At 43.3% G+C, this 27101-nt stretch overlaps 3 protein-coding genes across 11 annotated transcripts in view; 2 read left to right on the top strand and 1 right to left on the bottom strand.

The window, feature by feature from the left end:
• LMNTD1 (lamin tail domain containing 1) overlaps nucleotides 1-19632 on the bottom strand; it is a 416942-nt gene extending 397310 nt beyond the window's left edge. For 5 of the 9 annotated variants that reach the window (XR_009702527.1, XR_009702525.1, XR_009702526.1 and 2 more), the window contains exon 1: nucleotides 18654-19174. The gene's annotated coding sequence lies outside the window, so the exon portion shown is untranslated. Of the gene's footprint in view, nucleotides 1-8562; nucleotides 8590-18653; nucleotides 19175-19520 lie in introns of those variants that run through there. The other 4 variants (XM_061205229.1, XM_061205227.1, XM_061205230.1 and 1 more) reach the window with 4 other exon arrangements.
• LOC133100881 (10 kDa heat shock protein, mitochondrial-like) lies at nucleotides 3521-4041 on the top strand. Its single transcript, XM_061205375.1, has one exon. The coding sequence runs from the start codon at nucleotides 3578-3580 to the stop codon at nucleotides 3884-3886; it is 309 nt and encodes a 102-aa protein (XP_061061358.1). The 5' UTR covers nucleotides 3521-3577; the 3' UTR covers nucleotides 3887-4041.
• A 24-nt stretch (nucleotides 19633-19656) lies between the features above and the next one.
• RASSF8 (Ras association domain family member 8) overlaps nucleotides 19657-27101 on the top strand; it is a 126210-nt gene continuing 118765 nt past the window's right edge. Inside the window, exon 1 of the mRNA XM_061205221.1 lies at nucleotides 19657-19736. The gene's annotated coding sequence lies outside the window, so the exon portion shown is untranslated. The remainder of the gene's footprint in view (nucleotides 19737-27101) is intronic.

Here is a 27101-nt window from a genome sequence, read left to right as displayed (position 1 = left end):
CCAATTTGCTTCTCTGTGGGAAAGCTAGTATTCTTATGTCATGAAGACCAAGAAATTATTTGCTTTCTGGAATATGTGAATATTTTCCTTCCTACCACTGCCGAATCTCTGAAAGAATATCTAGGGGCAGCAAGGATGGGATGGGGATTGGGACCAGGGGCAAGGGGAGAAGAGGTAAAATGGGAGCTGAGGAAAAAAAAGACGTTTTTCATTTCAAATGACCCCCAAATGTCACAATTTAATTTGATGAATAAGTTTTAAAATTATCCTTTAGTAAATTTTAGCTAAGTCTAGGTACTTCAAATAATTGAATGGTTCAGGTACTTATTAACTTCCCTCCTACCATTCCTCAAATGTTGATGCAAATTAATTTTCAATCAACAAAATTTATAGATGTTCATGAGTCTATAATAAATTAGTGTTAATGTGCAACATTTTGGGGAAATGTCATTCTTTCTCATGCCATTCATTATGACGCATTTTGAGGGGAAGCAAGTCATTCACTTAAATTGTAATGAAAAGCATTTAGTACTTATTAGTGTGTAGGAGTCTTGTTCTCAAAGGAGCATTTCACAGCTATTATTCATTCAATCTCAGTTTCCCTGGGAGGGAGGGAAAGGGTGCCCAGTGAGCCAAAGTCAATGAGTTGAGTCATTGTTCAGCTCCATTCCAAAGGACTACTCAGTTTCAACTAAACCCCTTAGGTTCAAGTTAAGGTTCTCTGGCTAAGACTTTTCTCTGTGATCTACTCCCACTGGAAACAGCTCAGACATCACTTATCTGGTCTCTGATCACTTTCCACCTACATGACCCTGGGACGCATACATGGACAAGAAACCTTGAGGAACAAGAGCCTTCCAGGATAAAGGAGCTGCATCTTCAGATTTCGTCTGAGATTCCCATAGTCCCCATGACAGCCAGATCTCACACCTTATTTTCAATATTCCAAGATCTTTCATTTGGTGATAGTGATGATAGAAGTCCTCCTTTCTGATTTTATCTTCATTGATTTCTATCTTTTGTACTTCCTTCACCTTACAGAAATGACACTTCGGTCTCATTTCTTTCTTAAGTCTTCTTTCTAATCCTAGCTGGTCAAGTTCCCTCTGGTTTCCCTTGCTTTACCAACCAGTCTGGACTCCAGGACAAGTTGTTTCAACACTGTCTTCTTGAACAGTCATTCCACGTGTTACCTCTTCTGGAGTCTTTCATGTTAATCTTAGCCTCTTTCAACTTCTTTTCCATCTCCACACCTAAGCTACCAAAATTTTGGGAAAGACTTCAAAACCATATCAAATACTTTTCCTCAGCAGTCCTTTCAGACACTCCAGTGGACTTTGTACAGCTTCACGCACGATGGTTACTGGTTTACCCTCCTGAAATGCCCCGTTGTTATTCCAGCTTCCTTATTCTATGTAGTTAACCTTGCCACTTAAGGTTATCACGCCCTTTTTGGCCTCCCCCTTCAAATTTTCTTTGTGTGTCCACTCTTTCCTTCCTCACTGTTTCAGAGGGAGCTGTGCCCCTTCTATATTCAACTTAGGCATCCCTTCAACCTTTTCTCTATTCCTTTCCTCAGCTCTCTGTCTCCTCTCTTCATCTCCATCTCTTGAATGCTTCTGTTAGGCCTACAAACACTCTCAGTATTCTATGAAAAACAACAAGCAAGCAAGCAGACAAATGTTGGCCTCCTTTCCAGGGCAAATCTGTTTGCTCCTGGACCTCTTGAAAACTGGCAAATGCCACATTGTTTCCTAGAAATCGCTTTCTCGGGGGCCACCAATGACCTCTAGTCACCAAATCCAGTGAACTGTTTTATCTTCAGTTTACCTGATCTCTCTGACGTGTCTGCTGTCACCAACTCACTCCTTGCTTGGCTTTTGGGACACCCACCGTGTTCTACCTGTGCCTTCTTTCCTCCCTTCAGGGATTCCTTCCTCTCCCAACTTATCAAAGTCATCTTCCACAGGTGCTTTCTCCAGACCTCTTTTCTCGAATCTCTTCTTGACTTCCTCAACTCCCACATTTTAAACTACTGCTTCTTGTGGATTATTCCAAAAATCTAAATTCCAACTGCCATTGGACATTTCTACCTTGAACATTCTAGAGGAAGGTTTGCAAAACTAATTCTATAAAGGACAGCTAGTAAATGTGTTAGGCTTTGCAGGCTGTACGGTCTCTGTCATGACTGCTGAACTCTCGCTGTTGTGGTGTGAAAGCAGCCACAACACATAAATGGAAGGGCATGTCTGTGTTTCAATAAAACTTTATTTATAGACACTAATATTTAAATTTCATAAAATTTTCATGTATTACGAAATACTCTTCTTCTTCGGAATTTTAAAAAATCATTTAAAAATGGAGAAGTCTTTCTTAGCTCTTAACAAAGCAGGCAGCAGGCTGGATTTGGCCCTCCGACCGGCTGACCCATCCCAGAGGCACTGCCACAGTCACATGCCCCTCAGCCATTTACTCCTCCCTCCCCATCGTGATACTGTTTCCTCTTTAAGGCTGTCTTTATTTTTGCTTTAAGTGAAGAGTTGTGTGCCGTGTAATTTCCTGCAGGTACAGACTTCTTCTAGAGTGGGCTTAGGAAAAACAAATATTAATAAAGTATTCCCATGTCCAGATAAGGAAGTGGAGGCCCAGCTTGGATCTGACATAGAGTTGAGTAGCACCAAAGCCAGCATTAGAAGACTCTTTGGACCAAGACTCTAGATGAATTGTCACACAGCGGTCAGTTACTATAATGCGGGTTTATAATATATATATATTTTAAAGCAACTTCAATTTTATTTATTTATTTATTTAATTTTATTTATTTTTTGCCTGCGTTGGGTCTTTGTTGCTGTGTGCGGGCTTTTTCTAGTTGTGGCGAGCGGGGGCTACTCTTCGTTGTGGTGCGTGGGCTTCTCATTGCAGTGGCTTCTCTTGTTGCAGAGCGCAGGCTCTAGGTGCGCAGGCTTCAGTAGTTGCGGCACGTGGGCTCAGTAGTTGTGGCTCGTGGGCTCTACAGCGCAGGCTCAGTGGCTGTGACTCATGGGCTTAGTTACTCCGCGGCATGTGGGATCTTCCCGGGCCAGGGATCGAACCCGTGTCCCCTGCATTGGCAGGCAGATTCTTAACCACTGCACCACCAGGGAAGTCCCTGTGGGTTTATATTTTTAAACACAGAAACCGAGAAGTAGAAAACCTAAGAACCTTGATTCTTTTCAGACCTATGATCCATATCGCATTCTATCCCACACTGCATTCTATCCATATTGCATTCTATCCCCCTTACAGAATGCTATAAGCTCGTTCTCTCGTCTGACGGCTGGTTATGTCAGGCAGCCAGGAACTGGTGGAAGAGGGGAAGGAATGTTTACTAGAGCAAAGTTCCACAGATGTCAGTTTAAGGTTGAAGTAGACATCATCGTATACATAAAGAAGATCTAGATTACAATTATCATAATCTTGATACCGGCAGACAGAGTTAAAGTCCAGTTTTGCATTTAAAGAAAAAAAAAGTGGGCTTTTTTTTTGCGGCGGTGGCGGCGGCCAGAGAGCGAGAGTACGAAGTGCGGCAACCCGAGTCATGGCAGGACAGGCATTTAGAAAGTTTCTTCCCCTCTTTGACCGAGTATTAGTTGAAAGAAGTGCACCCGAAGTTGTAACCAAAGGAGGCATTATGCTTCCAGAAAAATCGCAAGGAAAAGTATTGCAAGCAACGGTAGTAGCTGTTGGATCGGGCTCTAAAGGAAAAGGTGGAGAGATTCAACCAGTTAGTGTGAAAGTTGGAGATAAAGTTCTTCTCCCAGAATATGGAGGCACCAAAGTAGTTCTAGAGGACAAGGATTATTTCTTATTTAGAGATGGTGACATTCTTGGAAAATATGTCGACTAAAATAAGTCACTATTGAAATGGCATCACGTGAAGCTGCCCGTTCCCCCAATGGCATCATGTGAAGCTGCCACTGAAGTTCTGAAATCTTTCATCCTGTAAATAATTTCCGTGTTTCTTTTATAATAAAGTAATGATATCCAAACTAAAAAAAAAAAAAAAAAAAAAAAAAGTGGGACTTCCCTGGCGATCCAGTGGTTAAGACTCCCCGCTTCGACTGCAGGGGGCGCGGGTTTGATCCCTGGTCCAGGAACTAAGATCTTGCAAACTGTGCAGCGTGGCCAAACAAAACAAAAGAAAATTTTAAAAAAATAAAGTGAGATGAATTTGCTACTAGTTAAAAATATGTACAGAGAGAATGGATTATTTTCCTGTAGCTGATGTCTATTTTATCCTCTTAAATGTTTTGTCTCAGAATTCACCCAGAGTTCTGAGTTCTACGAAGAATACTGTAATATTCATTTAGTTTTTTTAATGTTATTAAGGTCATAGATTCTTTCGTAACCCCTTTTCCTACCTCTCCCGTTTTACGATTTTGAGGAATGAATTCATCCCTACTTCGTTCAGGGCTTAGATGTTTGTTTTTGCAGCCATGGGCCAATTTGGCACTATTTATTTTAACTTTCATATTTTAGATTATCTTGTTAATATATATTCTAATGGAAGAACTTTATGAAAAACCTAAATTACAAATGTTACTTTACTTTGTGAGAAAAACAAAGCAACCAACAAATACACAAAAATATCCAGCAAAGAAGTACCATTAGATACACCAATTGTGGTATAAAAAATAAACCATGAATATGTGTGTGATTCTACCCTCATTCCAATTTATAATTTTTTTTTGGAATTCAATGATGTTAACCTTGCTTTATTCTTCTTTCACTATTGTATTATAAAGTGACCCTGGAAGAATTTTGTTTCTTGAGACTGCATTTGATCATAAGCAGAATTTGGCCCTAATTAAAATGGGATTATTATGGGATACTATATCAAAGAAATGTGCTTCTGAGGTGGGTATTCTTTTACTTGTTTTCCTTTAATAGATATAATGCAGGCCAGAACATATTACCCCTTTCAAATAACAACTCTTTGGAAAGCATGTCTGGCTTTGGTAAACAGACTTTTATGTTTGAATGGAGGATTAAATTAGCCTTATCCATTTCTTAATATATAAGAGAAATACACTAGCAGAATCAAAAAAAATGTCTAGAGTTTTGTTTTTGGAAGAAAATTACTTTTTGCTTATGTAGTTTTTGATTATTCAGTATATTTTGGTAAAATACTTTACAATAGGACATCTTGTAAAATAATTTTTGTAGTAGTTTTATAGAGTAGGCTAAGCTGCTGTAAGAAAAAGAGCCCCAAAATGCAGTGGCTCAAAGAACAATGAAGTTTATTTGTCTCCCAGGTAACAGTGCAAGACAAGTGTCCCAGCTTGGTGGGCAGCTCTGCTCCAGCCAGTCACTGGAGACCCAGGCTGGCAATAGCTCTGCCATCCACAGTTGGCTTGCAGGGTTGCTCTGGTCCAGGTGGCTACGTGGGGGAAAGAGAGGGAGTCTCAGGCCAGGGAGATCCTCTTAAGCAGATAAGGCAGAAGTTCCTCGAATCACTTGTACTCGTATTCCATTGGCAAGTACCCACTCATGGCCACACCTAGCTACAAGGCAGACTGGAAAATACAGTCTCTCCATGTGCCCAGGAAGAGGGGAAAAACAGAAACCGTGTACAACTGCAGTCTCCGCGTATCTCTGGTTATGAAAAATTATGAATTACCAACAATATGCATTTCAAGGTCTCTAGAATGTTATACAAAACACAATAAAATGTAAGAAATAAACAGGTTAATTTTCTTCTATTATGAAAATATTCAACAAGGTAAAAACCAAGTCAGCTCTCTTTGATTTTATGTCACCACGTCAAAAAGATTTTTTTTGTACCAAACACAGAGAGGAAATACCCAACTTAAAATAAATCATGTTCTAAAAGCTGGGAATTCATTTTCTCATAGAAACAATGTTCTAAAAATGGCCAGGTTCCAAAATTACTTCAAAAGGGCTCATTTACCTCCTGTGGTACATCTGCATTGAAAAGGCATGGAATGCAACACGGTAGTGTAGCACTCAAAACGTGAGCTAGAAATAATTTTTTTTAATATTTTTAATATGGAAATTAAGTTTAATTAGAGAAGGACGAGGTGAGGGCCGTGGGGAGTGGGAAATGAATACTTTAATGCAAAGTCAAAGCGAACTTTCAGACGTATTCTGGCAGTGGTTCTTTAGTTTGAAAACACACCAAAATGTGTTTTCCTCCTTCGAGGTTAATCATAAGCAAAATGAATATGCTTATCAGCCATGCATTACAGGTAGATTTTTGGAACAAAATGGGAGGGAGAATATAATGAACGGAGGTGTAGGAGGAGAGAAGTCTATAAGGTAACCAAGAAAGAGAAGGGAAGGGAGGAAAAATCTCATATGCTCATGTCTCTAGTCTACAAGGTATAAAGAAAGAGCTAAACAGAGGGAAAGACAAAGATGAGGGTGGAGGAAAGGAACCAAGACTGACATAGGCATGATCTCTCAGGGGGGAAGGATGGGGACAACTTGGAATTGAGTTTTCCCTGACCCCATCTCCAGGAATTTGATTACTGCCTGCAGTGAGGGTCTCAGATTAGAAGAGGCAGCATGCAAGCAACCACGGCTAGAGAAAGAATGTTCGCGATCTAAGAGGAATTTAGGGAGTGACTGACTTCTATTTCACTTTTTGTTAATTGGCACAAGGAGAGTTCGTGGTTTAAAATTAAGAAAAGGAAAACATATCAAAATGAAAATTAGAAGAATCTTCATGGCAGAAAAGATACATCTGAACAGGGCCCTGATGAAGACACTCCTTTGCATCTTTGAAGTACACATTTGTTTTCTTCTTTCTAGCTGTTCTATTTCATTACAACTTAATAGTTCCCCTACTGCGTACAGCATGACTTCTGAAATGCTTGATCTTGAGTAGAAACGCAATTTTGAGCAGCTTGATCCGGGGGTAAGTCCTGTGTCTTAAGTACAGTGGAAGGCTGTTCCCGGTGAGCCTGACTGACTGCTCACAGCCCATTGATTGCGGAGCTCACCAAGGGATGTGGTTTCTCTCGCTTGACAACCACACGTACTATAATCAGAGAGACATGACATGGGGCTCCTCTGAAATTGCCTCGAATTGCCTTCCAAGCAGTACTTGGTCTAACAGTGGCTCTGGCAATAAGGAACCATCGCCATGGGTATCGAAAGCCCACCCAGCCTTTTTGAAGCCCGAGTACGAAAAAATGATTTCTTTAACTTCTGAAAATGAAAGCACCATTTGAAAATAAATACAAATTCTCAAATTGGCTGCAGACTAATCAAATGCCTTTTGTGGTTTCAGAGAATATGAAGACAACCCCAAACATGTTAACACAATTTCACAAATTTCTCTTATCCCAGCTTATTGTTGTCTTAAGTATTTTGCAGAGAGATACAAGTTTATGAGACAGGGAATCGACATGAAGTTTAATAAATACAAGTGTTTGTTTGTATTCTATCTTGAGTCTTAACTCTGAGCCTAATTAGCTGCGTTATCTTGAGCAGGTCCTCAGACATCTCTGGATTTGATTCCTCAACTGGAAATCGAAGGGATTGGATGAGATGAGCTCTAAGACTCCTTCCAGCTCGGCAGGCAGTAATTCAAGTTTTTTCAGCTTCAGCTGTGCCGTGACAGGGGACTTTACTGGGTTTTGGGAAGATGGAGCTACTGCTTCACGCCTATGCAATACTGCCCTGAACAGACATGTCACAGCTGCTCTGGCTCCTTCTGACAGAGGCTGCTTGGATGGGCGTGAAGCCAGTGAAATTCCAGCAATAAAGACTTTTGGAAAAGCTGCCATGTGACTCTTAAGGTTTTCCACTATAACCTGAAGACCCTCAGCCAACTTTACAAAGTGATGAACAGGCATTCCCAGTCAACACAAAGAAACCCTTCAACCACGGCTCAGCCCCTCCCTGCCACTGGAGCTCTCACTCAGAACGCTAATGCCAAAATACTGGTTTACCAGTATTTTTCATTTGCAGTAATAACCTCTGAGTGAGGAGGTTTATCAGCAGAATGAACCCAAAACAAAAACAAATAAGCACATGAAGAAACTTTTCTGTCTCATATTGGCCCGCCTGGCACCGGTGCTCATTTCTGAATCATCACCAGGGCATCAGTGCCCTCCCTCCCGCTCCTGAGAAGCTGGGTTTCTGGTCTCACACTTGACTCCCTGTCCCACCATGAAACAGATTCGGGAAAGCATCTCACTAAAAGATCAGGCCTTTGACCTGAAACTTCTGATTTCAATAGTAAGAGTAAGCATAAAGGCTACCTTGAACTGGGGCCTACTCTAGGTCAGATCACTCTATTTGGTAAACATTCTTTATTTTTTTTGAATTTTTGAATTTTATTTATTTTTTTATACAGCAGGTTCTTATTAGTTGCCTATTTTATACGTATTAGTGTATGTAGGTCAATCTCAATCTCCCAGTTCATCCCACCACCACCACCACCACCGTCACCACCACAGGCAGAAACTGAGGCCCAGACAGATAAAATAAATTGCCCAAAGTCAGCCCCACCGGCCCCACCCTAGATGCTAATCCACTCACTTGACAGTTTACCTGGAGCCATCTTCAGGGCTCTGTCCTCTGGGGTGGGTGAGAGTAGCCAGGAGGATGAAGAAGGGTTAGAAACTGACAACCAGCATCAGAAGACTTCAATATATTTCATTCTCAAAGAGTCTATCCTTTTGATAATTGTCCTCACTCAGGCTCGGGCCTCTGAAGGGAGCTCTGAAAAGTGCATTAATTTGCTTTTCATTTATCTAACAAAAAGACGCACTCAAGCACCTCTTACATGCACGGTAACTACTGAACTGGCTGCTGGAGAGGAAGTCTGAAAGGAGAGGAGGGCGCGCCAAGATGCTGTGCTCGCCCTAGGAGGATCAGAGTCCTGTACAGCAGCCTGTCAGCCCTCCTTGAAAGCCATGTAACCTCCCAACGCATCTTCTCTTCTGCCTATGTTACCTTCTGCTGACATTAAGAAATTAGAATTATTAAATAATTCTAATTAATAAATAAATAATTAAGAATTATTTTCTCTCAATTTTAGAAATTTGAATTTTAATCATTCATGTGAATTTTTCACTATCTCTAAAATATACCCTAAGGATGTCCTTGAGTGCTCACAGTAAACTATTTGTTATGTGCAAAGTAGTTCTTCCCCCAAATCACCACTTCTTCCCTTTTCCAACTCCAGCCTATTAGAAAAACAGAAATTAAAATCACCTGCCTTGACTGACACTGCCATGGGGTCTCCAACGGTTTCCTTTTCTGCATAACACCCAGGCCTGGGGGTTGATTGCCAAGGACTGGAATTTTAGCTCCCATATTTCATTTTGTCTTGCTTGTTTTGCTTTTGTTTTTAATAACTCCTTTTTAATCCCCTTATTTGCTTCTACATAAAATGGCCAGACAGAACTAGACCCCTTACCTACATGGACCCCCAGAGTACAATCACAATTATTCTTTCATTACAGGAGTAGGGAAACTGACATGCTACTCATCTTTAAGTTCTGACACTTGGTTCTAATAAACAGTGGTTTTTGTTTTAACCAACACTTCCCTAGGGAACAGCAGGTGCTAAAATTAAAACACAGAACCAAAAAAACATCTCTGCCCTGAGGAGAATAAAAAGGTTTCCTTCTTTTGACTTACTCTCTGAAGCTACCCGGGGCTGAATTGGTTATCTACTTCTGTCTAGAATCACTGAAGTATTATGCAGTTTTTTCTGCAGTTTGACATGCTGTCGTGACCCCTATTAGTATGTGGACATCCCAGTTTTGAGGGCAACAAGTAACACGAGGCTATTTCTTCATAGGGCATCCACTCTTCGTCCATTTATTTGTTGTAAAGCTCTAGTGGCCCATACTGCTCACAGGATAATGACTTTTTTGGAAACCAATGCTTAGAAATCAATATATAAGTTGAATGCTACGAGTGAAGTCACAGAATAAGGTAAAAAATAAATAACAGAATTATATTCACTGAATATTATGTTTGTGGTACAAATTAAGCCTAACTCAATTTTTTTTTTCCTGGATTTTTTTAGTTGGATTTTTTTTTAAATTAATTAATTTATTTATTTTTGGCTGTGTTGGGTCTTCGTTTCTGTGCGAGGGCTTTCTCTAGTTGCGGCGAGCGGGGGCCACTCTTCATCGCGGTGCGCGGGCCTCTCACTGTCGGCGGCCTCTCTTGTTGCGGGGCACAGGCTCCAGACGCGCAGGCTCAGTAGTTGTGGCTCACGGGCCTAGTTGCTCCGCGGCATGTGGGATCTTCCCAGACCAGGGCTCGAACCCGTGTCCCCTGCATTGGCAGGCAGACTCTCAACCACTGCGCCACCAGGGAAGCCCTTTAGTTGGATTTTTGAACTGCTGTTTGGGTCATTATTAGAAGCTGGAGCAAGCCTATTCTGCCATGTCTCTTCTCTTTCAGTGACACCGATTATTTCACTTTATGATGCATATATTCAGAATATTAGAGCTAGATGTGACATATAAGGTAATTCTAGAAGCCCTTGCTGTAAGAACAATGCAGCCCCACCTGGATGTCCGGCCCTCTTGGAATAAACACACGGAGGGTACACAGGGAACAGCGGAAGAGGAAAGACCTCTGTCAGACCATGCTTCCACCTTAGAAAGGCCCAGGGAGGCAAAGGGACTCACCCAGGGTGAAAAAGCTTATTAAGCAGAAGAACTAGCACTCACTGGGCTATTTCCTAGGATGGTCCCTTACCTGGTAAAAGACACGTAAGACCAGGAATGTCCTTGAAAATGCACACTGTTGTCTTAGCCGTAGTTCACCTGTGGGTTATGTGCCCAATTTGCTTGGAAACTGACCTGGAAACATCAATCATTCTCAAATAGTAGGTAAACTTATTTTGCTGGGTGAGCAGTCCATGACGAGGAAGCTGTGATGCTGCTGGGGCTGCCTGATCTTCACTCCCCAGCCCTCACCCTCAGCACGCTCTGGGCGCCAGGTGAAAGGAACCGGCCTAACCCAGACCTCAATTTGCAATTCCATTCTAATCTTTGCACCCTGAACCTTTGCCAGTTCTATGCTTCATTCTCTCAGCCCTTTTCGAGTCTTGCCTCACTCTAATTACAGTGGTAAAGAGTACAGATTTTGAAGTCAGACTTCCTGGGTTTGGATCCCAGCTCTGCCGCTATCTAATGATGGACTCTTGAGTAAATTACTTAATCTCTCTCTGTTTTGGCTTCCTAATCTATAAAATGGGTATAACAGTATACCCAATAGGGTTGTTGTATTTAAAAAGTTATTATATGAGAGGTATTTAGAACAATGTTTGGCACAGAGTATACTGAATCGGAATATTATAATTACTGGCTTTGTTTAACGTATATTCTCACCTACAAGCCTGTAGATGATGATGATAATAATAATAATAATAATGGCAACAACAACACTTATGTACCAGGCACTGTGCTGAACGCTTTACACACATTATTCCAGTTAATCACAGTAAGTCTTTACATGCTACTAATATTATCCTCTTCTCTTCTACCCCTTATATTTTGCAGATAAGGAAACTAAGGTCTCAAGTAGTAAGAAGCAGAGTCAGGACTTGAACCAAAATCTGTCTTGGTATCTTCCCAATCTTTCTGAGAAAAGAGCCTTAGAGTTCTTTTAAAGTTCTTTCACTTAAATGGGTTGCCTTACCTCCCATACAGGTCAGGAAGACTGGAATCCCTACATAGGCTGAAGGGCAGCAGCAGGAAGGGAAGGGTCTCTCCTGGAAGATGTCAGGCATAAGACGATGACACCATTAATGTCTTAACCAGCCCACCCTGCCTTCCACCGTGTCACACGGCACCCATGTGGGCTGTACTGCTGAGGCCACCCGGACCCCTTACTTATTTGAGTACAGTATTAGAAAATGTTCTGATTCCAGCCAAAGTGGTACTATTTGTAATCTCAATGTCAGTAGTTCTGGGGAGTCATTTATTTCTACCCCAGCCTTAGGGTAAAGGGAACATCCCTTCCTTTCCCAGATTAGAAAAAAAAAAAAAATTATGATTTTCCTCCCTTCCTTCAGAGCCTATAATAGCCAGTATTTTGCACTCTTGCCTCACACTCACCTATTCTCAGTTGTCAATGTATCTTCCATTAGTCTAAACTGGTGTCTTCAGCGGAAGGTCTGGGGCTGAAGGACCAGGGGAGAGAGAGAAGGAAAGTGCCCAAGTTTGCTAGAGGAACACTATGCACAGCCTTGTCCCTGCTCCTGTACCACTTGCCCACACGTGTACCTCCTCCGGGGCTCTCTGCCCCCTTCACTCCCACACTGTACCCCAGAGCCTTCACCCAGCACCTCCCAGGACAGCCTTTGGGTGCTCCCCTGAAATGCAGGTGAATCAACAGCATGGCCTCTGTATTTCCCAAAGACCCACCCGTGGCACCCACGCTACACCTGGCTCATGGGGCTACATTTAGGAAGGGGAATAGCATGGGAAGGATTTTTACTCTATTCCCTTTCCCCACACCCACCATCATACTTAGCCGTCAAACTATTAGAAGGTGTTGCAAAGCTGAAGTTGAATGTTTGTTATATTAAGAGTGGTGGAAAAAAGAATCTGAGAAAGAAAAAAAAAATATATATATATATAAAACTGAATCACTTTGCTGTACACCTGAAACTAACACAAAATTGTAAATCAACTATAATTAAAAAAAAAAAAAAAAGAGTGGCGGAAAAGCTGTTTGAAGACAGACAAACACAGCTCCAGCGGCCAGGGGAAATAGAAACCCTAGTGAGCAGCTGAGAGACTGACAGAGGAAAGATAAGCAAGCAAGTACATTTCTAGGGCCAGTGGAAGAGGACAAAGGGGGAGGTTAGCAAGTGGCCTCAGACATAAGCGTTAACCCAAAGGTCCCCTTGTCCCATCCCAGCCTGTCTGGATCTATCTCAAATTTTCCTAACATCCTTAGTTCCTTCCTTACTGGGCACTTCGCCTCAGTCCCTGAAGCCACCACCAGCTGCCACTGCTTGGCACGAAATGTAGGTGAGGAGAGAGGGAGTTCCCAAGCCTGTGCTGGAAGAAGAGATGGGCTCCTCACATCCCTAGTTGTGTTCTGAGCATACTTTCCTTTAGAGACAAGGCCACACGTGGTGCTTGGTCTCCGCAGTACTTTTAGTAGTATGTTTCAGTTGTTACAGGATCCTTAAGGGTTGGGTGTGGAGCTCTAACCTATCCATATATGATGTGTCATGGGTACTGTCAGTACCCTTCTCAGATCCCTTCCTTGGGCCAGCACGTGCATCCCTAGCTGCTGTGAGTGTTGGCTGCTAAATGCAGCTGCCTCTTTCTCAGAGAACCGCCTTTGCCCATGGGGGGAATGGGAGGTGCCTTGCCTTAGGGGTTACCACCAACCTACAGCCAATGAGTGACTGATAATAGGAGTGCAAAAGGCCAGTCTCTTTGCCCCAAGGGACCAACTCTCTGGCCCAGTTCCTGCTCTAGAGTTCCCCACAGGATCATGCTAAAGCTGGTCTCCAGCTGAGGCCTTGTCTTGTCTTTGCTTTTATCCCCCTTACCCTATGCTACCTCCCTCGTTCCCCTTCTCCTGAGGCACACCCTCAATAAGTCACTTGCACAAGAATGCCTGTCTCAGGCTCTGCTTCCAGAGAACCTGATCTAAGATACATGCTCATTTCATGTTTATTAGAGGTCCTTTATTGTCACCAGAGCAATACATCTTTGAGGAAACCAAGGGTGAGAAGAGGAGCAGCTTGACAGGACCCTAAGGCAAATTTGGACATACAACGCAACTCAATTTATAATATTCCTGGGCCTACGCCTAAATGAAGATTTACTTATTCATACTCTAAGGTAATTTTTCTCTTTCTACAGAATATGAGTTATTATACTTATTAAAAGAATTAGATGTGTAGCATTTATTATTAATCAATACATTTGTTATAATTCTTTCAAATGTGGCTGGATGATTCTAAATTATTTTATAATAATTATTCTTACTATGATCATATAAATCTCACATTTTAAATCAGTTGTTGGGTTGTTTTCCCTTCAAGAACTATAAACTCTGTTACCGTGGATGATTGGGTCCCTGATAACGAGGCTCTGGTTAATCCAGCAGTGTTATAAACAGATCAGATTTCCAGTTTGCAATTAATAAAAATATAATTAAACACATAAAGGCAAAGCAGAAGATAATTTAATCTTTCTGCTATGATTCAGGAGTCATATTGGGGACATCATTATAAACCTCAATTATAGCATTGGAGAAGTGTAGGGAGATTGGTGAGTGGCATTCAGGTGGAAAGAATGCCAGACAGTCCAGATTTTACTGCACGTATTTACAAAGATGCAACTTCTTAACATCAGGCACCACATTCACTGTTTTTCCCCAGTATTCGGATCCTAGTATAGGCTCTTGTGGAGTCCCCCATAGTTAATCTCAGCTGACTAAATCCATTCTTCTAGCCTACAATTAAAAAACCAAGACTTTCATTTTCATAGGATTATCCTCTCAAAATACGTCTGCCTAAATAAGAAGTCAATCATATTTTAAATCCTATTTCTGAATATATTTGTATTTATTCCTTTTGGTATAACCTGTTATAGTTTCCATTTATAGTTTATGCTTTATTTTCTTTCTATACTGTACTTCGCTATTTAACAAAATAAAATTTTCATCACCCTCCTGCTCCATCAAATTACTGGAGGGTCCCTTAAGGAGTTATTTATGACTTGGTCTCTAAACATTTTATTATTTTTTTAACACGAAACTACCATTAAATTAAAAATTCCTACAGATCTGAGAACTGTTGGTTGTTTCTAAAAAGGCCCTTTATGTGGGTCAAATAAATCACAATATTTATAGATCTTTGCAGTGTTTCAGTATGTGTACAAGATTTTCACTAGGAACGGTGAAGAAAACCACATTTAATTGCCTTCTACACACGTATACTGAAGAGAAGAGGAGAGATGATTTTTTTTTTCCTTCCAAACTTGTCAGTAACAGTGACTAAATGCAGGCTTGGTAAGATACGCTGAATAACTTTAAATGATCCCATTTGTACAAATTTTAGTATATGACTTCAGGCTTCAAGGTAGCCTTGATATCACAAGATTGTTGCTGTAACTCCAGCTATTACATCTGTGTTTCAGGCAAAAATAGTGCTTGAGTCAGCCCTGCTCATAAATGAGGACACACAAATGAGTTTTCCTGAAAGGCCCATATCCACATGGTCAATACTTAGTAAGCCCTATCTGCAAGGAAGGTTGTGAAAGAAAACTTCTCACTGGGCACAAAATCAGGTTTCAATTACTAAGAAAGAAGTGGAGAAAGGGCATGGGATAGGCAACTAGCATTATCTACCTAATTTTCTCTTTTAGCATCTCTTTCCTCAGATGGCCTGTGAGGTCATATTAATATTAATTTTGTCATATTAATTTTTGTAAGCCCAGAACTAGCACAATACCATATTTATTATGTTTATAAATTAATGACGAAAATGGAACTCTCAGCTCGTTATAGGTTAGAAGGAAGAAGATCCAAGGCAAGTATAACAGATGAGTAGGTGACATGAGTTTACTGCATTTATACTATCATTCATTCATTTAATTGTTATTTCAACTAATATTAATTGAGTTCCCAGTCTGAGCCAGGCCCTGTGTCAGGCATGGGGGATACAGCAATAAATACAACAGAGCCCCTGGCTTTAAGAAGGGGGTGGGGGTGGGGGTGGGGCGAAGTTGGAGGAGGATAGCCAGGCTCCACTGGTAAACAAGCAATTTCAGGGTCACATGGTAAGAGAACTGAGGAGTGGTCCTGAACCACCGTTTGAGGTTAGTAAGCTGTAAGTAGTCTGGGTGAAACACAGAGTGGGGAAAGAAGCAGCAAAAGAGAAGGGAAGATAGGTGGGACTAGCCACTAAAGAAATGTGTAAGTTATACTCAGAAGTCCACAATTTACTCCTTCCAGCACATATACCTACTTGTTTCTGACAAAATTTGTTTCTCCCTTGGACTTCCTCATGAACGGATTTCCCGGCACGTGGCCCTTAACGGATCTGACTCACTGACAAGCTTCTTCTGGCCTAAACTGTAGTCACAACTGTGTTCCATGGGCCTTATCTGAGCATGGTACAACTGTTCTTCCCAGCATCCCATCTTACAAGGTGATGTTCCCTGGTGGACCTGTTTGGGAAGTGCTGGTCCAGATACATATTTCTCAAGCTTAGCAATATGATTCCACTGACACAATAAAGAAAAAATTGCCAGGGATTTCCAGAGAAAGGAATTTATCCCCAGGAAGAGCAGATGTGAACTTGGTTTCTTAGTGTGTTAACACCTTGGGTTTCAGTTACATGGGTCACCAGAGGGTTAAAGGGTTAGCTGGACTAATGAGTCACCACTTCAGCAATGACACAGTCAAAAAAGTTATCCAAATGACAATTTCACTAGTAATGAAGACAACATCTTTTCTTCCTGCAAATAATTCAACTCAGTTCATAACATGTATGGCTAGAGATGTATCTACATCAATTCCTATTTTCTTTGCCTAGCTTAGAGAAAGAGACATCCTCCTAACTATGAAGCAGAAGTCACAAAGAGAGCGAGAGATTTGAAGATGCTATGCTGTGGCCTTGAAGATGGAAGAAGAGGTCACAAGCCAAGGGATGCAGAAGCTGGAAAAGGCAAGGAAATGGATTCTCCCCTAGAGCCTCCAGAAGGAAAACAGCCCCCACCTTGATTTTAGGATTTCTGACCTCTAGAACAGTAAGATAACACATTCTTATTGTTTTTAGCCACTAAGTTTGTGGTAACTTGCTTATAGTTAGCAGTAGGAAACTGATAATACATTCAATATGTCTCTAGGTGCTGACCCCGCTTGTTCATTCTCTTTGCTCTCCATGTATGTCTCTCTCCCTCCGGATTCTCCTCTTTTCTGAATCCATCCTCTCAGATTCTTTTCTTGAAAATCAAATCTGATTACATCACAGGGCTTGAAGTGCATGAATACTCACTCATCTAGTTAGGTTACTTTCAGGGAATATAATTAGAAAGCAGAAGTAAGGGTTGTTTACAAATCCTGCCAAGGACATTTGGTGTGATCTCAGGAAGGCTTAAAAGGGATGTGATTATGGCTAAGAAAGCTCAAAACAAATTATACTATATGCTGAAGAAAGAATGCATTAACCACATGGGGCTGAGGTAGGGAAGAGATTTTTCTGGGTTTATCCGGGCTGGACAGAGGTAACTTCACTGACTTCTGCAGCCACCAGTAAGGCACACTCTGATTTGGAGGTGGGGATACCTCACCAGGTACCTGGATCCTAGTAAGTGCTTCCCCTAAATAGTGGACACAGATATTTAATCATAGCAAATTTCATCTTGATTTAAATGCTGGTGACATGAAAGGTAGCTGTCATGAGTCAGTCAACTTGCTCACCTCCGGATGCATGATAAAATCGAGGTCAGGACCCTCCTGGTGACCAACAGAAACTAGATTAAGGTTCTTCTACTTGGTAAGATCCTGAGTCCTGGTTTAACAATAGCCACACTCCTTCCTGTTATCACTCATCCCTGTTTCAAGACCTCCATAAAAGAAGGATGACTATGGCTGATTCATTTTGTTGTGCAGTGGAGGCTAACACAACATTGTAAAGCAACCATACTCCAATAAAAATTAATAATAAAAAAAAAAAGAAGGATGACTATCACAGCAAAAAAAGGGAGGAAGGTCCTAAAAAAGAAGGAGGGGTCAACATTGGCAAATGCCACAAAGGGCACCAGAAGATGGGTACTGAATTTTTCCATTAGATTTGGCAATTAGGCAGTGACTGACGTTACTCAGTGGAGTTAAAGGTTGACAAGGGAATGAGAGCTTAGGAAATGTTAACATTAAGGCTGGAAAACTCCTCAGGGAAGAGGATCCATGCCCTACAGAGTCTCTTAAAAAGTTCCCTCGGGCTTTACACTTGAATCATAGAGAACTTTTCTTGTCCCCAAATCCTCCAAATGTTGATTAGCCAAAGTTGAGTCTTACCATCCCTCTCCTCAGTTCACCTCTGAGATAGAGGAACTAATGAGCTGTGCAATAACTAAAGGTCAAAATAAAAAGAGGAAGAAACAAAAAGCCTACAAACCCAAACTCCAAACAAAACAAATCAAGCCCTGAGTAAGACGAGCGGTAACAAGTTGTGCTTCAAATGTAATATTCCCGTTTCGATGATTAAAAAAGCAAAAAAAAAAAAAAAAAAAAAACCCAAAAAACCGAGTGTCTGGAGAATCAAAAGGGACATTTTATAATTGGAATGCTTCCTTGCACCTCATCCATTATTCATCCTCATCCCATTTCCCTACAAACTGATAGCTGTTCCTGAGTTGTGGGCTTGTGGGAGCACAAGTCTGGCCCAAAGACTGGATTCTGTCTGGTGGCTAGAGTAATTGCATGCCGTAAAAAAGAGGTGGAATGGTGAAAACAACACACACATCTGCGTTTCCACATAAAAGCATTGCTTTCCTTCATTGACAATTTGCTATATTTAAAGGTAGATGCGTGTGCATATGCGTGTGCGTGCGTGTGTGTGTGTGTGTGTGTATGTGGTGGAGTGGGGAGCGGTTTTCTGAATCTGAGCCCAGCTCTTTCTAAACTTGGTTACTCACGTCTGATTCATTCGCTGTGTTTTTCGTCTCCTGTCTCTGTCACTGCCTGCTGCTGAGAAGGGGGTCGCTGAATCATTGCCACTCCAGATGAAAAGCAATTCAAACCCAGTCCTGAGGGGATGGAAGGGCCTTTTTTTTTTTTTTTTTTTTAAAGCGTCCGCAGAAAAAGCCTCCTACTTTCCGGGGTGACGGTGGAGGACAGTTTTGCAAGTCTCATCCCCGGGCTATGGAAGATTTTGCTCCGTAAGAGTCAGCGAGGCACCGGTCATCTCACCATTTCTGGCTTTCGGGTCCACGGGCCTCGGCTGGCTGGGGGTGTGCGACCGGCCGGGCGGCGTGGGGGCCGTGCTGGGGGGTATGAGGCGGGGGACCGAGAGCCCGAGCGGCCGCGCCGCGCTCCCCGCCGCTTTAAAAGCTCCCACAATGCAGCGCTGGCGTCCCAGTTCCGTTACACTGTCTCCCGGCGCGGGCGGACCGGCGAGGCGCGGGCGGGGGAGCAGGGGAGCGGCGGCTGTAACCCGAGCGCCCGGCCGAGGGGGGCGCCCCCGCGCCGCCGCTCTCGCGCGCTCAGCCGGCGGCCCGGCGAAGGGGCGGAGCCGCCAGCCGCCCGGCCCGGCCCCCAGCCCGGCCCCCAGCCCGGCCCCCCGCCCAGAGGCACCGGCCGCGGGAGCGAGCCGGCCGCGGACTCCGGCGCCTACGCTCGCCCGGCGTCCCGCACCGCGCCCGGCGCCCCGCTCCTTGCCCAGCCTCGCCTGCCCGCCGGCCCGCGGCATCGGCGCAGCGCTGGGAGCGGCTCCCGCCGGCGGTGCCGCGGCTGCCCGCGCGCTCGCACACCCAGGCACCCCCGCCCGGGGCGTCCGCGCTCACCTAGCGCCGGCCAGGAGGTGCGCGGAGAGGGCGCGCCGGGGAGCTGGGGCCTCCCGCCGGTGCGGGGCGCGCGGCCGGAGGAGCGCAGGGGAGCGAGGCGCGCCGGGCTGCGTGGCCTGGGACCGGCGCTGGGCGGCCGCCGGGCGCCGCCGCGTCCCCAGCGCCCCGGCCGGCCCCGCGGGGCGGCCTGCGGGGGCGGCACAGTTGCGAAACTGAGTAAGTATTAACTTTACTAGGCGGCCGAGATCTCTGGGCAGCGTCCGGGAGCCCTCCCTCCTCCTCCTGGAGCCTCCGGGCTCCCTCTTCCCCTCCCCTCTCTCTGCACCTCGGATTTCTTCGTCCGATCTGCCCCCGCCCCGCCGCCGCCGCCGCCGCCGCCGCGGGCTCCAGCTTCCTCCAGTTCACCTTTTCCCCGCTGTCTCCCCTTTGCGCGTTCTCCTCGCCGCACACACACGCTTTGACCGAGAGTACGAGCTTGTTTCCAGCCTCTGTTTCCTCCTAGTGTCCTTGGCCGGGGAGTTTAGAGGCCACTTTTGTTGGAAAGGGAAATGTATGTCTGGCTTCTTTAACATTTTTCGCTCCAAATGGAAATCGGATGCTCGCTTGCCGAGCGACTGCTTGGTGAACGCTTATTTTTTTCCTCTGAAAAGATGATTGGTTTACAGGTTTTTAAATGTTGTTTGAACGATTAACCATCCTCCGTGCCTATTTCCCCTTGCCGCCAACCCGTCTGGGGAGGGGAGTCCAGAAGAGGGGACTTTAAAAGTAATTCCGTTTAGCAAACTAGAAACTTTGAGAGGGTACGTCGCGGAAAGCTTAATAAGATTGAAGCCGAAGGGACGTGAGCCTTGAATGTGGGGTCCTCGTGTAGCACAGGATCTTTTACGCCGAGTACCTGGGCTCGTAATCGAGCGTTACGTTGTTATTTCAGCATCCTAGAGCCGCCTGGTTGCTGAACCACTACTTTCTCAGCATCAAACGGCATCTTGAGCAGTGCAAGCGCTGGATATAATTGCGGGTCAGTATTGCCCCTGATCTTTAGGCATTTAGACGGGAAAGAGATGCAGGGCACGTTTCATAGCAGACTTAAACCCGTCAGGTTAACCCTGTCAATACATCAAAGCATTACGTTAAAAAAATTCCTCCAGCCTGGTGACACAGAGGGACGAACATTTATGGATTTTCCAGTGTAATGTGTCTCAGCAATTCTTCGTTAGATCTCTTTTGTCTGCAGGAAGCACCTTTAAATATGGATAGATTTCTGATTTTCTGTCGGTGGGATTAACCACCCATTCTGGTAGGAGGCCCCAGATAATCTTTTATTTTTATTTATTTATTTATTTTTAGATTTATTTGTTTTATTTATTTATTTTTGGCTGCGTTGGGTCTTCGTTGCTGCCTGCGGGCTTTCTCTAGTTGTGGTGAGTGGGGGGCTACTCTTCGTTGCTGTGCGGGTGCTTCTCATTGCAGTGGCTCCTCTTGTTGAGCTCTGGGCGCGCAGGCTTCAGTAGTTGTGGCACGTGGGCTCAGTAGTTGTGGCTCAGGGGCTTAGTTGCTCTGAGGCATGTGGGATCTTACCCAGCCAAGGCTCGAACCTGAGTCCCCTGCATTGGCAGGCGGATTCTTAACCACTGTGCCACCAGGGAAGTCCCAGTCTTTTATTTTTTAATTTTCATTTTTCTTAAGTCTTTCATCTCTGCGTTGCCAGGAGTTGGCAGTCATGTTGTGAAGGAACAGAAAAATGGGAAGCTTTCTTAATGGATTTTCAGCATCCCATCCTTTGCCTGGGTGAGGCAGTAGTGAATGCCAGCTAGCCCTCTGCAGGGAGAGGTACTGCGTGCACACAGGAATCAGGAGGCAGGACAGAGCAGTATTGTTTTGGAGGATGGTTTGTGTGAGATTTTATCTTTTAGCTGGCATATCAATTGTACTTTTAATTCTATTTATCCTCATGGGGAACTATCCCAAACTATAAATATTATATGTGACCATACCCCACTTAAAGAAGACTGAACATAATTTGATGATTGGACTTTTGAAGGATCAGACCCAACAAAAATATAATTTGTACTGTAGACGGTAAAACCTTTCAAAAATCCTCCCCTTCCTCATTTTCTCTCCTTTTAAGAGTCTTAAGACGGTACTCTCGATACACAGTTGGCAGTAATGCATTGAATTCTTTCTAGGTTCATTGATAAGACCTAATTTGGGGGCTTCAGTAGCTGAGGGGGACATCAGAGAGCTCAGAGAGGGAGGAAATCATGGGACTGTGCAGAGAGGAAAGGCATTTCAGTTTGCTGAAGTGTCAGCATGCTGCAGGGGAAAGCAGTTAAAAAGAAGTGAGAATATTTAGATTGTTTTTAGTGTGCATGTTTCCTGAATTTGGCATTCGGTTGAGATATTTAGGAATTGCAGATTTTAAATTCTGTGAGGTTGTGGTATCATTTCTTTTTGCCTCGTATTTTATTTTTATTAAGGTTTCGATTTTTTAATGTGAATCTCAATGCTTGGCTTTTGTAGCCTCTGTACTGGGTGGCTTGCATTAATTTTTGACTTGAATGACTTGGTCATTTTGATAAATGATGAGTGTTTCAGAGTTTCTTACTCATTAATTGGTCTGTCTTATGTTGATGTAGGTAATGAGAGTAAAAATGTTGTTCAGTGTTGAATATTGTTGCTCTTTCCATTATGGTTGATTCCTGGCATAATGGCTTTGCTCATTTATTGTAAACCATTAGGGTCCTGGATATCTTGCTAGTGTTCAAAACATAGCAAAACTCTTTGCAGATAGCAGTGGAGTGGAGATGGGAGTGGGATAGGAAAACATTGTGCATCATAACTCTGAGGACTGGATTTTAAAAATAATGTATCACCTGTTTTCTCTCCTGCTAGCTTGCTCCAACCCTAAAGAGATGTCAAACTTCAAAGCTTTCTGCAAAATGGGGATATTATTACTAAGAGCGATGCTGTGACAAATAGAACACCTAACATGGTGCCTGGCCCATCTTAGCCAGTAAATGGCAGCATCTGTGACTTCTTGAAAAATGAGCTCATGATTACTCAACCTTTCAGACTGTTCCTCCTCAGTTTGTCATCTCATCCATCTAATGAGTGGCTCAGGCCAGAAGGCTGGAGTTATCTTCCACTCTGTGTTCTGTTCTGTCATCCCCCACCCAACCAGTTTGTCACAAAGTCCTGTCTACTTTTCGGGCATAATCTCTTTCAAACCTGATTTTCTTTCAAACCTGATTTTCAGTCTCCACTATGCTCGCATCCTAGTTCAAGCCACCATCCTCTTTCCCACTGCAGAGGCCTCCGGCTCACACTCTGCCCCCTCTTCCTGTCCTTCTTCCACCAGCAGCCAGAAGGAGAAAAAAGAAGTCACTTGCTGTTTCAAGTCTTCAGAGTTCTTACTCTTGGGATAAAATACAAAATCTTCAACATTCCCACAAGGTCCTGTGTCATTTGGTCCCGTCCCCCATTTTCATCTCTGGCCAGCCACGTGATCCAGCTTTCTAGCAGACTCACCTCAGGGCTCCTGCTGGTGGTCTGTTTCAGGACCACCTCCTTGAGTAATTTCTCATCCTTGGGTGCTGGTTCAGATAGCCTCTATAAAAGTCTTCCCTGAGAAGGCCACCCGTATCGTCATGCAGCTTAGAACCCCTTGATTGTCTCCCTCATAGCAGTTATCTTTTCCTTTTAAATATTTACCACAGTTTATAATTATGAATTATTTGTTTAATGTTTCTCTCTTGCCCCTGAGGGCAGAAATAATGCCTGGTTTATTCACCAGTCTATACCCAGTGCCTGGTGTGTATATAGTAAATGCTCAATAAATAGTTATTGTTGTAATGAATAAGATAGTAATACGACTTGTGATTTGTATATTGATTGCCTTCTTTATCACTGTTAAATCTGCTTCTCCTAACACAAAAGCCGGACTGGCTGTCTCCTACACTCTTTCTTTGTTGGTTTTATGTATAACATGAAATATCCTTCGCAGATACCAAGTAAAATGAATACATTGGAACTCTGGAAAATTCATAAATAAATTGAGACACCTTTTAATGGTGTTACCCTTGTGATTTTCTGTTGTAGATAATCCTTTTTCTAAGTACATCATTAAAGGAATTATGGTTTTTTCATCAGCACAGGATTACTGAAAGAAAAAAAAACTTACCATGTCACATTATTTTGCACATGTCATATGATAACATGTTAGTCAGCAGCTGTGGATTGCACCAGTGCTCGAATTCAAAGGAAGAAAGGGCAAACTGGAGTAGAAAAAGGAGAGTTTTAGTTCTAAGGATGTTTAGTACTGTCCAACTATTGCCGTGACTTGCATAAATAACTAGTGTCACTTGGCCATTTAGTTAAGGTAGAGAGGTAGTTGCTTAAAAATGGGAGCCACCTAGAGGTCTGGAAGTTCTTTTTCCCTCTCACTAAAGCATTCCTTGCTTTAGCCAAAAAAGTCTCATGACTTTCCAAGGCCAAGGAAGGCTTAAAGCTTTGAGTGTTTTTGTCATGTGGTTGCTCTTTACAAAATACTAGCTTGATGTACTATAACTCTTAAGTACTTGTGTCTTTATTAATGTTTCTGGCCTCTACTTCTTACATAATCACCCACATTTTCTTTTGACTTTAGTTCTTTAGGGCTTTAGTTTCCTCTTAGAACTTTCCCTCACACCCTAGAGTGAAGTAATTCCAATTCTTTTCTAGTTTGGTATCTGGTGGGTCACCAAGTGTACAGGGAACTTGGGAGTTGATTGTAGGATTTATTTCTTTGCACTCAACCTCTAGGTTTCCCCAAAATGTTACATGTCTTTGTGGTTTGGACCCTGAGTTTTTGCCAGCCAGAAGCTGGATGCCCTTGGGTTGGGAGAGCAGAGCAGGGAGGATTAAAGCATTTTTAACCCCCTATTATGTGCCAGGTTCTGGGCTAGGTGCTCTCACAAAAGAGGAGTAGTTCACCTGGTCAACATCATGAAGAGGACTCTTAAGCTTTTCATACATTTGCTTTACTCAAGGAAGTTGTCCCTGTTGTTTCCTCATTTCCCCACCTTTTATTTTCTAGTCGGGAAGGCATGACAAGTAGAGATGTCCTCTCTAGCCAGACCCTTTACCTCACGTTGGTACTTATTTAGACCTGATTTTCCTTGTATAAAAATACTAGGAGTGGGGCTGGAGAGGGGCACATCATGTGATTTGCCTTTGTGGGAGGTCTTTGTGCCCCCAGGACATTTGCATCAGAAGTAGCCACCATATGCCCGAAAAGAAAGTTCTGGTTGGGAGCCCTTGTTATTCTTTCCCTCATGTATACATGCTTACTGGGTACTTTGGGTGACCTTGAACAAGTTTCCTGGAGCTTTTCAGCACCAATCATATTTATTGCCTATTTATTTCACAGCCTTGCTATAGGATTTAGAAGACTTATTTTGGGCAATTTTTTTTTGTCACATTCAGATATATCACAAATCTCATTACAGTTAACTCCAGTGCTGTCCAAGTTTTATGCGTTGAGAAAGATATTTTCTTATTCAGCAGTATATGTTTTATTCTTTGTTTTGATAAGAAATAGGATATAAATACAGGTTGTAACAAGAGGAGAATTGTGATAATTTTCTACCAGGTTTTATTCATGTGGGTGATATATTTTGTCACTCTTGTTAACTGTCATAGACTTCTGAGTGCTAAGTCATGTTTATCTTTAATTATAGTAATTTTATTATTGGAAGATCACTTTAAGTTATTCTTCCAGATATAAGTATATACACTGAAAAAATTAGGGTTCTCCTAATGGGTAGATACTGGACAGAAAAGTAAGTTCTTACTTTTTTTTTTTTTTGATTCAAATATTTACTGAGCAGCTAAGGAGATACAAAGGTGATTAAAACATGGTCGAATGGACTTCCCTGGTGGTCCACTGGTTAAGACTCCGCACTTCCAATGCAGGGGGCGCGGGTTGATCCCTTATCGGAGAAGTAAGATCCCGCATGCCCCGCAGCATGGCCAAAAAAAAATGGTCAAAGGGGTGAGGCAAATGCACAAGTAATAGAAAGCAAGTATAAGGCTCACAGAATCAAAGTGGGAGTTTAGTTCCCCAACCAGGGATTGAACCCAGGCAGGCCCTCAGCAGTGAGAGCGGAAGTCCTAACTACTGGACCGCCAGGGAATTCCCCAGTAAGCTCTTACTTTTATTTTTGCTTAAAATATTTGAATAGATCTATAATCTCTGAACCTAGCTCGTGCCCTCCATTGTAATTTGTCTAGTCTTGATTACCTGTCTCTTCTCCTGTTATATTCTACTGAGTACGGACATACAGTGCATATTTGAAAGCGTGCACTTCAGTTAAAAGCCTGGCTAGACCTGGGTAGCCTTAGGGAAGTTATGATACTGGCCCAGCCTCATGTTTCCTGATCTTTAAATGGGGCTACTAATTTGTCACTCAGGGCTAGTTTGGAATAAAAGAGGTGTCTGTGTGTGTCTCTGTATGGAAATGAACATATATTAAGTGTCTCAGTGAGGAGTTAGCACCTTTCCCTCACCCAGCTCCAGTGAGCGCTGTCTGAACTGGGAGTCTGAACAGGCCTCAGGGCTCTTTGTCCGTCCAGACCGATGGGCTGGGAGCACCTGAGTTAGAGAAAGCACTGTCAGTGTAGACCATCCAAGGGTGGGAGTAGAACATTTGCTAGTTGACATGGAAGACCCTCCCCACTCACCACAGTCTGGAGGTGTCTATCTCCAAGGCCTTTCTCCATTGGTAATGCCTCCTCTCATTGAATTTCAATCTCACTTTCCCTTGGCTCCTGACCCTCAGCATGGAAAGAACATGCTGAGGTCTCTCTTGACATTGCTGCTCCTTCTAGCTGTTTCCTCTCTCAGCCAACTTCTTACAGGAGCTGTCTATGCTTAATACTTCTGCCACCTCACCTGCCAACTCGCTCTCCAAAGGTACCATTTCTTAGAAACATGTCTTGCCACAGGTACCAATATCTTAATTGCCAGAATCAATGGAAGCTTCTCACCCCAATATGACCAAAGGTTTTTTAGCATGTTCATGCTGTTGAGCGATCTCCCTCTGTCTTTTGTTTTTGTTTTTTGTTTTTGGCTGCGTAGGGTCTTTGTTGCTGAGCGCGGGCTTTCTCTAGTTGCGGCGAGCAGGGGCTACTCTTCGTTGCGGTGTGCGGGCTTCTCATTGCAGTGGCTTCTCTTGTTGCAGAGCACGGGCTCTAGGTGCACAGGCTTCAGTAGTTGCAGCACGCGGACTCAGTAGTTGTAGCACGCGGGCCCTAGAGCCCGCAGGCTTCAGTAGTTACAGCATGAGGGCTCAGTAGTTGCAGCGTGCAGGCTCTAGGGCGTGCGGGCTTCAGTAGTTGTGGCTCGCAGGCTGTAGGACTCAAGCTCAGTAGTTGTGGTGCACAGGCTTAGTTGCTCTGCAGCATGTGGGATCTTTCCGGACCAGGGATCGAACCCATGTCTCCTGCATTGGCAGGCAGATTCTTAACCACTGCGCCACCAGGGAAGTGCCTCCCTCTGTCTTGAAATTTCTCCTTGGCTTCCTTGTCACCACTCTTTCTTTG

The sequence above is a fragment of the Eubalaena glacialis genome, chromosome 11, assembly GCF_028564815.1.
Source record: "Eubalaena glacialis isolate mEubGla1 chromosome 11, mEubGla1.1.hap2.+ XY, whole genome shotgun sequence".
Taxonomy (NCBI): Eukaryota; Metazoa; Chordata; class Mammalia; order Artiodactyla; family Balaenidae; genus Eubalaena; species Eubalaena glacialis.
This window is presented reverse-complemented; position numbering and strand designations above follow the sequence as displayed.

Coding starts and splice junctions, on each gene's coding strand:
- LOC133100881 (XM_061205375.1), top strand. CDS start 3,578: ATGGCAGGACAGGCATTTAGAAAGTTTCTTCCCCTCTTTGACCGAGTA.